The sequence below is a fragment of the Austrofundulus limnaeus genome, unplaced genomic scaffold (genome assembly GCF_001266775.1).
Source record: "Austrofundulus limnaeus strain Quisiro unplaced genomic scaffold, Austrofundulus_limnaeus-1.0 Scaffold18, whole genome shotgun sequence".
NCBI lineage: Eukaryota > Metazoa > Chordata > Actinopteri > Cyprinodontiformes > Rivulidae > Austrofundulus > Austrofundulus limnaeus.
The window spans coordinates 1,501,558-1,514,938 of NW_013952420.1; the positions used below are offsets into that span (position 1 = coordinate 1,501,558).

The following is a 13,381-nucleotide window of genomic DNA, read 5'->3' on the forward strand; positions in this document are numbered from 1 at the left end:
TAATTATTAGTTGTAAAACGGTCACCAGGCAATATTATCGTTTATCGCAATAAATTTTGAGACAATTAATCGCCCAGCAAAATTTGTTATCGTGACAGGCCTATCGTCAAGTGCCAAAAAATAATCGATTAATGTTTTTCTGACGATTAATTGCACACGATACGATTATGCCCAACCCTACATGTGACGATGATGTATTTTTGTGTGCGATGCACTCTTCTAATCAAATGTGCATATAAGCCCAATGATGGAAGGTGGTGCAGAGCAGCTAATGCAAAACCTATATCTAGCACAGCAGATTGTCCTCCAGCAAATAGTGGAAACAAACCTAGTCAGCTGAGAATCCACAATGCATTCAGTCAATCTTTCCCTTACGAGCGTTAAAGTCAGAGCTGGGAAGTGTTAAGGCCAGGTGGCCATAGTTGTTTAAATGAAGAAGTTAATTTGATTAGGAAGTAGTGCAACTGTCGTCTATTTATTGCCAAAGTTAATTCGGGTTAGTTATCGCTGTTATTCCACATTTAATCATGATTCAATTTGTTTGCCAATATTGCCGAACCCTAGCTTCGGTACAGATTCACAAAAATATGAAAAGCCACACTAGGAGGGAGGTATTTAATGCAAAATATAACACATTTTTATTCCAGTGCCCTCTTATCTTTCCCAGCAACTACTGCAATATCCATATTCTGATTATTTCAAAGTAAAAAGTCATTCTTCAGACCTATTCACACATGCACAAACCAGCACACACTGCTTTGCATTTTGGCTGCTGCATTACTCCTCAAATGTCCAAAATCACAGCTACACAAAGGGCTTCAAAGCAGACTCAATCCAGGCATATCCTAGCCTCAGCAGCCAGGGTTTTGCTAAATCCCTGCCCCAGCGTGATGGATTTTGGATCAGATCAGATGCAGCCTGGAAGTCCATTTGATGGTTCATTGATAGCACACTTGGTTGATAATATTCTGTGTTCTGAACTAAGATTAGCTTAACGAAGACCCCCCTCTCTTGTATTGCTTTTGTCACAGTTGCTTTACATTTTAGAGGTGTAGTTGCTGTCTTCTCATGGATTTTTTGGTTCAAAATCCGTTAGATCCTTAAGATTTTAAGAAGAAAAAAGACAGATTTTATTAGAAGCCATCAACACACTATGTTCACATATGCTTGCATTTAGTCTTTCATTGAATTTAATAATTTTTGTTTCATGTCTTTGATGATGGAACTTCCAAATGCTGTCATTAAGTTTTTGTTATTTTTTTATTCCTGGCGTATAACTAACATTTCACCATTCTCCCTTTTCCCTAACGTCTCATCCTTTTATTTTGTAATTTGTCATAATTTTATCACTGTTTTTCCACGGTGCCTCTTTGTTATTCCATGTCTATTTTCTCTGTTTATCTGCACTTTTTCATTCCTTTTATTATTTCTTGCATCCATCCACCCTGCTCACCCTAAGAAACTGAGACATTCCCAACCAGGACGTATTTATCTTTTAGACTACCTTTTGAACTGGCACAACATACACAGCTTTGCCTCCTTTCTTCACACGTGAACATCAGATATATTTTAAAGAATCTGGGAACAGTTTGGTCAGGACCTTTTTCTACATATGCTCATATTAACATTTTCCAGATAAAAATCAGAGCACCATGTTTAATGTGTGCTACAGAAATGAGTTTTCTTCCCATGTTCAGACTAGCAAAATGAGGCCTCTATGCTATGAATACTGCATGTATGTGAACATGTTATCGCTACCAGCTTGTGAAAACAACATACACAAAAACAGACCAGAGAAGGAAGCAGCTACTCCTACAACCACACAGACACAATCACTTGGCAGCAAATTATCTGAGAGATCTACTGTGTAGGCACATTGTCTAAACATGGATCTGATGTTTTAGGTGTTAAGCTCAAATGTGTGTTCTCATAGTGTCAGCTATAGTCATTTAGTTAGTTTTTCATTTTGCATTTTGTTACGTTGTCACTAAATAGCATGATGGTGTGATTATTAGTTAGCATAAGCTTTGTTTAAATTACGTGTGCACACTCTATCTTTCTGTCTTTTAATTGTTTTGACTCTCCACCCAGGACCTCACTAGGCTCCCACCATAATTACACTACCATGCCTTAGTTTTGTGCATGCTCAAAATCGTCGTTGGACTATAAGACTTTGGCATGAGTCATAAGTAGTCTTTTGCTTTTTTCATAAAGACCTCACCAAAACCCTGCAAAGGCCATACACATTCTGACTAATATTTTTACACTGTAGCAGGGTTATTATTCTGTGTCTAATGTCCTTTTGACCATCGGATCCAGTGAAATTTGCTGATCTTTTATTCATTTCGTCATCTTTAACAAATTGCTTGGTTTGTTACTGTTTGTTGAGCTTTCATGCAGTAAGTCAAAGACTTTGACTAAAGACGGTATTTACACAGGTGAACTTTTTTTTCTATCCTCAATAGAGAAAGCTTAAGATAAATGGAAAGTGGGAAGGGATATAAAAAGATGAGTGATAATAGACTCAGAATATTAATCAGGTGAATTAACCTGAGGTTGTGTAATGTGACTAAGCTTTAGACCCTCCTATGTGTGTCTGTAAATGTTTTATAAAGCTCTCTTTGAACTCATTAACCACAGAGAGGGGGGATTGTGCCCAAGGTACCTTAAGGAAATGAATAAAGGCTTTGTTTTTGAAAAAGCCATTATAGCACTGTTTCTTTTCTTCATGACTCATGGTAAAGCACATAATGCTTGTTAGACCCCATTAAACAGCAAAGTCCGTTCCTGTGCCATTCAAGAAGCATCATCTGTTCTTTTGAAGTAAAGCACAGTATAAACCTCAGTCACTTTTCAGCTCATAAAAACTTAGATTAATGCTTTCATTTAATTTTGCATTTGCCGTATTTGTCATTGGTCTGAACTGTCAGCTGCTTTTGTTTGTGCTTCCTGCTTTTCAGGCTTAAAAATGAATGGAGAAGTTTTCTCAGTGGACTGTAACAACTTTATTTATGGTCAATAACTTGAGCCAGGTTTTACAGTTTCTATTCCCGTTAAAACCTCTTTATTCCACACATTTCCTGCCACACACTTCTTTTTGTTCCCTAAAAAAAATCTTGAAGCTAGACCTAATTAGCCAGACCTAATCATTCAAAAAAGTATCTTATAAATCATAGCTGCAGGTGAAACAGGCAAGATTAACTACACTATCTACACTAATATGGTGTAACAGTGAATTTAATCTCATTCTTGAAAATCTTAGCCATTAATCTGTAATATCCCACCCAGAGGCCCTTGACTATTTTAAGCTCATAACGTGATGCAAGTTAGTGTCGAGCTCTTTAGTTATTTCTGACCACTCAATAGCTGAATCCTTTTGAATGACAGTGGAACTTGAATCCTGACAACAAACTTGCTGTCGGTGGAATAAGATAAATAAAACCATGGTTAATGTATTACGTTTCCACTTTTCAGGTATCACTTCCTACAGATGTTGCTCTCCTTATTCAAAAGACCCATCTACTTCACATCAAAAAGCTTAACGACTTAATTTTGGAAAATTTGGAAATACTTAATTATCAGTTTCAGGTCATAAATATATAGAGAAAATGTGCTTTTATAACTGCCTGTGTGAGCAAAGTCTTGGTGTGTTTTATTGCATATGGTCTGAATGTTTACATTCCAACAAAGCAGGTCTAGGAATATCTCGAATTGTTAAAGTTGCATCGTTGTGTGCTGAGATAAAAATGAAGCTTTTTTGTGTGTGGTTGTTTTGTACATTCTTACAGCCTCTTGCTCTTGGTCCCAGAGCTTGGAGGCTGTGTTCCATCCTCAGCTTCTATTTTTCCTTCTCTTTTTTTTTTCTGTTCATCAAATGACAGTTTTACTCAGGGGCATTCAGACTGAAATTCCTTTGGCTTAAACTCATTGTCTTGACAACAGCCTATCAGTGCACCTCAACTGTGACAGTAATGACTGAGCAAAAAATTAGATATAATGTTACAATGTGATTAGAATGGGGAGAGTAGCTTTACTTTTTGGGGAATTATGCTTTGTTTAAGTTTTATGAGAGTATTCACTGCACAGAAGAAACCCATACTTGATGTTTACATTCAGTTCAAACACGTGTTAAGGAACAACAGTAAAAATATGTTAATGTATAATATGGAAAAAGACTAATCTGACTACTGTGATACAAATCCTAAAAAAGCTCAATCACATTTCTGTTGCAAGCAGATAGGTTCTCATAAACGTTTCAAAGATTAAAGTGGCATATTTGTAGCTGAAAATTTATTTTCTGCTATTTTGGGGAATTATAATATACTGGCACTTTAGCATAATCCATTTTGTGTTTGTGTGACTGCATTAAATTGGAAGTGCATGAAAAACTAGGGATGCACGATAACTTATTTTAAGAACCGATAACCGATAACTTTCTCCTTCCAATGGCCGATAACCGATAATAACCATTAACCAATAGCATGCCAGGAGATAAGACTAGTCAAAAACAAGTAAGATCATAACATATATAAACAAGACAAAAAAACAAATGACTCTGTAAATTACACTATTTGAAATAAACTCTTACCAAACAAACATTTCTTAAAATATATCAAACAAATCCATTTCTCAAATGGCCATTTTTTTAAAAATAAGGCACATTAATTATAAAAAAGACCTTTAACACTGATCTCAGATTTAAACAAAAGAGAAAAAAAGTAATTCCACAAGTTCAAAACAGATAATGCACTAACACAAGATAAAATTTTCGGTCTTTAGCGAGGGTGAACGGCTGGTTGTCATCATTTCCATCCTTAAAGTGCTTGAGATTTGTGTCCTCTCTGGCAATTTTATTGGATTTGTCCAAAGCCTCAGCAATGATTTAAGTCCCGACGAGTTCTTGAACACTAGCTTGTTGTTGTTAGCATTTTAGCGGACGAACTTTATGCTGCATTCAGGAGGTAACGGACATTACATTTTATCAAATTGGGAGTAGTTGTTCCGATTGTTTATAATTATAAAGTTTGTGTGTAACATACATGGTTAATTGGTAAAATAAGATTAATAATTCTTAAAATGACTGTTTGTTTTTCAACACGGAGTATTCTAATTATTTTTCTAGTGAGAAAGTTGGTTTTTCCGACGCAACTTGAACATTGCTCGGGTCGTGTCGAACGGGAAGCAGCTTGATCAAAACAGATAAAAATAAACACACATTCTCATCACCGCACTGGCAAACATGAACATATATTATCGGTTCTGTTTGTTATGATATCGGGCCGATAACTTTCGGGCATCCTTGTGAAAAACTCTGAGCTTTCCTTTTATTTGCGTTCTGAAGGAAGATGTTGAAGAGTCACAGACTTGTATAGACGGACTTGATTTATAAAGTTTGCTTGTAAGAGATAAATGTGCCTCCCAAATGTTTGAACCTATGCGTTACTGTTCCTCCATAATATATTATAGGCTGCTCAGTGGATGCTGAAAACCTATAAATAGTCAGTATGGATTAGGGTTGGGCAATATTGGCAAAAAAAAATAATCACCATTAATTGTGGTATTTAGTCGATAACGATTAATTTGAGGATTAATCCCCTGGAGTCCCTGGACACCCTTATGTCCTGGTCACGTGACCAATTTAGTGGGTAAGATTTGCTCTTCGTAAAAATCTGTTCCAAATTGTGCCAGAATTACAGACTTCAGGCTATACATCAAACTTAAAATTGTGTTGATACATAAATAAATACAGAACTTTAATTTCAATGTTCGTCATATTTGAAGTGGAGAGGAGCAGCGAGCGGACTGACCCCAGTAATCCCCAGCCAGTCTACCTAGTGACATTAATCGTATTAATCATCAAGTGCCAAAAAATAATCGATTAATGTTTTTCTGACGATTAATCACACACGATACGATTATGCCCAACCCTAGTATGGATCTATCTGCTTGCACCTAGACCGCACATTGGAGTTCTCATTAACCTAATTTCACTTCCAAATCCTGCTTTTGTACACAACCAGGCATCCAGGCTTTTGAATGCCTTCATGGCTTTGCAATGTAAATTTTCCCAGCATACATATAAGTCAGCTAAGACAATTCTGGACTAATCGTAAATATCTACTGTTCAATGATTCTTAACTACGTCATAAGGATTTTGTCAAGATGAAAAGCCTTTAATTTAATATTCAGCTGGTGTGCCAATTGATCATTAACCTCTTGTGAACGTGTTTACTCAGGTAGAACGTCAAGTGGGAGCAGGGATCTCATCATGCTTTCAACTGAGATCAGTTTAAAGGACTTTTGTTTTGACTTCACTTTTTAGGTCGTCAGGCTACATCCTCCTCTGTAGCATCCGTGAAGTAAGGCAGTACTACCCCCCCCCCCCCACCCACCATTTAAGCTTTCCTTTTCTATCAGTTGTTCTCTTGTAAATGTGTGTGGTCTTTTGCAAAGATTAACAAAGACAAACACTGTTCCTCCGAGTCTCCTGCAGCACTTGACAAAGTGAGCCACACATTTCCTTTTTCACACCATCTGTTCTTGTTGCTAGGAGACTGGTTGATCTTTTTTTTTCTTGACCCTACTCTGTTTTTGTTATTTTCTCTTTTTGAATCTCACTGCGCTGCCCCCCCCCCCCCCCATTACATTGATAGCATGGGTATTTGATTATATCGACGAATGAACAGGCTTATGTGCAGATGGCAGAGCAGCATTAAAAGTAAGGATTTGCTGATGTGCTGCCAAGTGTGTCCCGTTCTTTATTTTTTACCGTGAGGGGGCTAGAAAGTTGAGACGTGCTCAGGAGTACCCTGTTTAGTTATTGATCCAAGCTGCAGTGTTTAAGCTACATTTAAATAACCCAACTTCTGTTTGGACCATGTTTGTGTCGTCATAATATTTTGGTCTTTTTTAAATTTATTGCTTGTACTTTTTTATTTCAAAAAGCAAATATCCTCAAGATTTTTCTACAATAATTGTTGACATATCAGACAATTTATTTTAGACATTATTCAATTTATCTGTCATTTAGTGCAGCTGGTCAGCACTCTATCTGCATCCTTTTGCTAATAGAAATCAGAATCTCTTAAGCTTTCTCCCCCGTTGTGAAACAGAAAGCTATAGTTCATTTTTACTTTTCTCTACATGATTTTGTTACTCACAGACCTCACGCGCACAGTGGTCATATAAAAGTTTTGCATTGTAGCCAGCAGTCAGTAGATGGTCAGAAAATGTCAACAGCGTGGTTTCTCTCAGCAGTTGTCTGAGGTCAAATCCTCAGTGGATGTGGCAAAGTTCACCACATGCATTCTCACAGACAGAAGCTTTATTGACCTTGTAGGCCTTGTTGTTTTCCAGTTTGCTTTGAATGTTTGCAATATTTCAAAGCGTAATCCTCATGGCAATCAGTGTAATGAAAACAGAATTAAATACAATTGTGCTCTAAACATCAAGTTAGTATGGATATTGTTTTTGTTATTTGGAGAAATTTGACAACCCGTGTCATTGTTGAGGCTGTAAAAATAACCCTCATTAAAATCCTATTAATTTGACAAGTTTGAGTTATTACAGCATTTCAGTTTAAGTGGAAGTTGCACAAAAATGGTTTAGGATCATTTGACTTTGTGATTATTTCCTGATGATAGCCTGGTAATATGAGACTGCTGTGCTCACTAGTAACCATCTGGAAGCTAGAGTGTTTGAAAATATGCGACAAAGCAGGATTTGTCTCGTACGCCAAGTTAATTGCAGACATCTGACGTTACTGGGAGAGGCGTGACAGACGTTTCCTGGTTCTCCTGGCTTTCTTTTCTTTTGGTTTCTATTAAAATGTTTCAATAGGATCACCTGCATGTGTGTGACACCTAAAATGTAGAACAAGGAGGGGAAAAAGAGGGGAAAAATAGAAAGCGCAGGATAAGTTGAAGATAATTGTTGAACATATGTCCTGAATTTCCCCACTGATGTGCAGTAGCTGACTGTGGGAGCGCTCCTTCCCACAGGCAGCCATCTGGAAGAGGAAAGAAGAATGGAGGTATGCAGGGGGAGGAACATCTGGTCCTCGCTTGGTTTACACTGACAAGAAATATGATTGATGTGAATTTTACAGCCATCTATCCATCTACATTGATTTAAATACGTTTTATAAGTGTGCAAACTGCTTGTTATGCTGCTCTGTTTTGAATATCGTCTAATGATGGCCTATTATATCTGTGATGGGGTCTGAATGATGAATGGGGTCACTCATTAATCTGTACACATACCAAACAGTACATGTGACACTTCTGTGTACATTATAGTAATACTACTTATTGTTTTATTAATATTAGCATCAAGGGCAGGTGTTTCCTTTATACTTTTTTGGCTAATAATCTGGTTTGTTACTGCTAATTGTGAATTATCCAGATAGATAAACAATGCTGTTGGATTAACCTCATTTTGTCTGTCGAATTATATAAGCTTAGCACAAAAAGTAAGGAAATTAGTGATTTGTAAATTATTTTTTGTTATAACAAAACTTTTTGGCAAAAAAAATTATAGTTGGAAAGCCTGTTAATTTCCCTTTTAAAAAAACTCAGACTAGTTGTAACAGACATTATTTGACTGTAAAACAAACCATGGAAAATACTGTAGCTGTTTAGTTTTTATAAGTTTTAAAATACAAATTGTCACATGGAAAATATACAAAACATATATTGTCACACGTAAATAATGTGCTGCAAAGCATACTGGGTAATTCGTGCATTGCTATTGCCAAACATCTTATTTTGTTGTTGCTATTGATACTTGTTTACTGAAACATATTCAAGTTATAGTTATATAATGGACATCAAGTTCAGACATTCAGCTTTCAGTTGATGTTATCCACTTTAAACATGGATGAAGGGTTTAGGAATTAAGCTCCTTAACATGTGCCACCCTGCTTTTTAAAGGGACCAAAAGTAATTTGACAATTGACTCAAAGGATATTTGAGGTGTGTGTGCAATTCCTTCGTTAAGTCATTCTCAATTAAGCAGATTGATTTGAGGTGTTCTTGTTCTAAATATAGAGTGAAAACATAAAACCTGACAAACTCAGGGCTTAAAGTAAGAAAAATAAAAAGTCCTGAGCCTGAGACTTTTTATAGTGGTGATAGGAATGAAACCATAACATATTTCTCTTGCCAATATGAGAATCTGTGCCAAAATCCACGATTACACTAAATGAATGGGGCAGTGGGGTATGTGCTTCCCTACATCAGTGCCTGAGGCAAACCAGTTGCATGGCAAAGGCAGGTAATAGTATATATTTCTTCTAATAGAGTCCTTACAGGTCTCCATAGCTTATTGATTTATTTAGGGGTTAACTCCTTTTTTCAACTCAACATAAAGTTGCTGTGTCATCACCAACATTCTTTCTGTAAGACATCTGTAATCCCACAGCCAGGAGGTAGCACGGATCATATATCATCACCTCTCCTTATTTTACTAAAATCCCGTGTAAAATTGAAAATAGCAGATTGTCACATTAAAGTATAACTAATCCCCACATAACCCTGCCCTCAGGCAAACTTGCAACATTTCCAACAAAGTGGGCGGCGTCAAGAGACACTGAGGGGTACAGAGGTGTGGTCAGGACAAGGGAACATGATTCAGAAATCTTTCTGAATCGATATTGGATTGCAAAATAATTAACTGTAATGCATTGCTGAATTGATTATTTTACCCACCCCTAGTTCCAAAACATTTATTGCAATTTTCTTTGCATAGTGAACTAGAATGCTAAACTAATTTTGGCAACATGAAGAGATGCACACCGCTGTGAGTGGTGCACATTTGTTAAATGATAGTTTTTGTTCAACCTTTGCATTGTATGCAGAGTTTTTTTTTTTTTTTTTTGTCATTTCATCCTCTTCACCCATACAATGTTAGCCTTTGAAACATTACAATTATATACAGTGTGTATATCTGTTTCTGCTTTGTGCCTCTTGCTGTGTCGAGGTGTTTCGGCTGTTTAAAGTTTTTAGTCGTGTTGATAAGCCATTTTCCCTGCAAACGTTGGACCACACTGAGAGCAGTACATGTAAGGCGTTCCTTTCCTTACATTATCTCAGCTACGTAAACATAAACTGTGTGAGCCTTTCTCTCTTTGCCTTTCTCCAACACACAGCTCATCTGCTCATTCTTTATCTGAAAGCTGGGAAAATGTAGGATTTCCTGCTTTATTCTCCCTTTTAAAAGCAAATCTCCAGCAATTATTTAGTCATTTTTATTGCCAAATGGCCAAGGCAACAACAGTAGATGTCAACTTTGAGAAGCTTTTATCTCTACACTACAGTTTATTGTGATGACTAAGACTCCATTTATAACAAATCCAGCTGCTCTTCGTCATGAAGTGTAAACTGCCTCCAAAAGCAGTCGCAGTCTTGATCTCTGAACATTTGTGGTAGTGACCTTGCAAAAATGTTTTTTTTTGTTCTGTCAAGTAATTCATTTATAGATGAAGTATTCTACTGTAATTGTTTTTTAAACTGGGTGGCTGAAGGTTTTTTGGGGGTTTATTGAGTTTTTCTTCAATCTATAAGATAAACTCTGTTTTTTTTTTTTTTGCTATGTTTCAGAGAATGTCTACAGTATAGCAAAGGAGAAGTGAGTGAAACAGCTCTTGGAGAACATATTTCTCTTCATTCAAATACATTTGTTTTGCAAATATGTCCATAGCTTCTGCTTCATAGCACAGACTTGTGTGCTTCTACATAAAGAGCACACATTCAAAACGAAAGCTTCAAATTTTCCAGCCTCTCTCCATGAAGCCCAACCTAAGTCAAACCATGGCGAGAATAAAAAAAAAAAAAGCACGCTTCTTCTCTCCTCTGCGTACATACTTTATAGTGTTATCAGTGAAGGAATTTCAAGCAGCTTCTTAATAAGTGCAAGTGCTGACTGAAGGTTGGATTGGATGGAAGAGAAATGAGTGAGGTTTTAGATGTCCAGTTGAGAAGATGAATCTGCTTTAAGACGGTTGGGGAAAAGCGGGAAGAGAAAAGTCAACATCAAACGCTGAGTTTTTCCTGAAAGCACGGCTGCTTTCCAGGAATCCCTGTGGTACCCAGAGGGGACTTTTCTGTAACTCGTTGTGCTCTGGGAAACTAAAGTTGATGCTTTTCAGGACTTAAAAGAAAAGGTCAGATTTTTAGAAGTGGGATTCTGTGAATAGTGGTAAATAATTAATATCTTACCTAGGGCTGTGTATCATGGCCTATTCTCTAAACTGATTCGATTTCGATTCATTAAGTTCAGAATCGATTAATCACGATTCGATTCAATTCGATTCAGTGAAAATGTTTATTGATATTGTATTTTGCAACATAGTTACAAAGTACAATATCACCATTTTTTTCTCTAACATAAACAACAGGTTTTAAGGACAAACTTTTAAATTAAACTGTTTAATCTTGAAAGAAAACTGTGACAAATTTAAAAGGTTTTAAAATAAATAGGAGATGCAGGTAACAGTTTTGTTGGATGCATTCATTTTAAAGTAATCAATAATTATTTTTGATAAATAAGAAGTGATGTGAATAAGGTTGCAGAAGAAGAGGTGGGCTAATATAAATATACTTCTGCCCACTCCTTTTGAGTGTATGAAAAGTTGTGAATTTGTGTTCAGAACTGTAATTTCATTGTGCCCTGTACAATGACAATAAAGGTTTATCTTATCTTATCTTATAACAGTATATCTGTAATGTTTCTGTTACTTTCTTTTGTTATGTTCAATAAAAATTATTAAAACTTAATACGTATAACTTATTAAAACAACTACAAAATGTCATCACTGGATTTCATTAAGACGTTTCTTAAAGTTTAAAAATAATAATATTGGTAACAAAACTAAACGATTTTGTTAGAATGTCGTCTTTAACACGTTTAAACATGCCGATGGTGAACAGTTCAGTCAGATTTTTACATGCTGTAGTTTGGTTCAGGCGCCTGAATGAGCCACTCGTCAAACCCCGCTTCGTTTTCGCTACTGGGTAGGAGCGCAAATCTTTGCAAACAAAAGTCACCATGGTCTCTGTTATCTTTAAGTTCTGTGGGGAGTTGGCTGGTAAAGTTAGAGGTTCCTTGGATTTTTTTGTTTTGATCCAGACAACTCGTTATCTAAAGCTAATTGTAGCACTGAACGTCAACCGGATGTAAATAATACGGCAAGCCAGGAGTGAAAAAATACACACACCTCGGACGCGCGCACAAGATGGCATGGAGAAGAATCGATCTCGTGTCCTGTGAATCGATTTTCCCAAATTTAAATGAAATCGATCCAAGATCGATTAAATCATTTTTTTTACCCAGCCCTAATCTTACCTGTTGTAGATAGCTTTTCAGACGACCTCAGTTTGCAGAAATAGTTTATTTCTGACCAGATTTGCAAGCTAATGACTAGTCCGAGTGTTAGCTTGCTGACTAACTTTTAGCTGTGGGCTTATCACTTTGATTAGAATTAAATTTTTATTTCTCAAAAATGAGTTCATTCAAAGAGCCCTCTGCAACAGGTAAGACATAAACTGATAGAAGTAGGGATGTATCGATACCAGGTTTTCTCAAACCATGTGAGTACTTCAGTTTAGATACTCACTGAATGTCGATACAGAGTACTTGCTGGGATAGAACCTAAACATTACACAATGACTTTAAAAACACATTTTTTTTTATTTAGAACAAGGTGGCTCTCCTTCCTTTCTGACCGGGTCTGTTCAACTTGTATAAATTTCTTGAACACAGAACTGACAAACCTTTCACTTGAAATATAAATTGTAACAAATCCAGTGAATATGGATACCAGCATCACAGTATTGATGTTGTTTCCAAGTACTGGGGCATTTTGTACTAGTACTTGTAAAAAATACTGGTGTCTGGCTCTGACTACTATGTAAAACTTTTCCACAGAACTTCATTTGTTAATTTGGTTTTTTACATTTTTTTTTTGTAAACTGTATTCATCTCAAACCATTGTACAGAACAACTTTTATTACATGTGAAATGTGCTGTGTTTTTGTCTTTGACCTACTGTTGTGTTTTTTTCTTAATTTTTTACAGGTACGACTACAGAGAAATGCTGTACAACTCCACATTCTGTTTGGTACCTCGGGGTCGAAGGCTGGGCTCCTTTCGCTTCCTAGAGGCTTTGCAGGTCAGTGATGTAAACACAGAGGGTGCTAATTCCTGCATGGCAGAACTCTTTCTCACAGGAGTCCACAGAAAGTAGTGCCTTATTAATATTATTTTGCAGCATGCAGTATTTTTGTTTGACAAATATTCTTAAGACATGAGTTTGTGACTCGTGGCTAAAACACACACTCATGCCAGTGTTTCCCCTAGGAAATTGGTCTGGGTGGGGTGGGGG

The 13,381-nt window shown here is 36.5% G+C and overlaps 1 protein-coding gene across 1 annotated transcript in view; it reads left to right on the plus strand.

The window, feature by feature from the left end:
• Positions 1 to 13,381, plus strand: part of LOC106514225 (exostosin-1a) — a 44,642-nt gene that overhangs the window by 15,571 nt on the left and 15,690 nt on the right. The window contains exon 2 of the mRNA XM_014003384.1: positions 13,075 to 13,168. Within this exon, the coding sequence (XP_013858838.1) occupies positions 13,075 to 13,168 (94 nt within the window). The remainder of the gene's footprint in view (positions 1 to 13,074; positions 13,169 to 13,381) is intronic.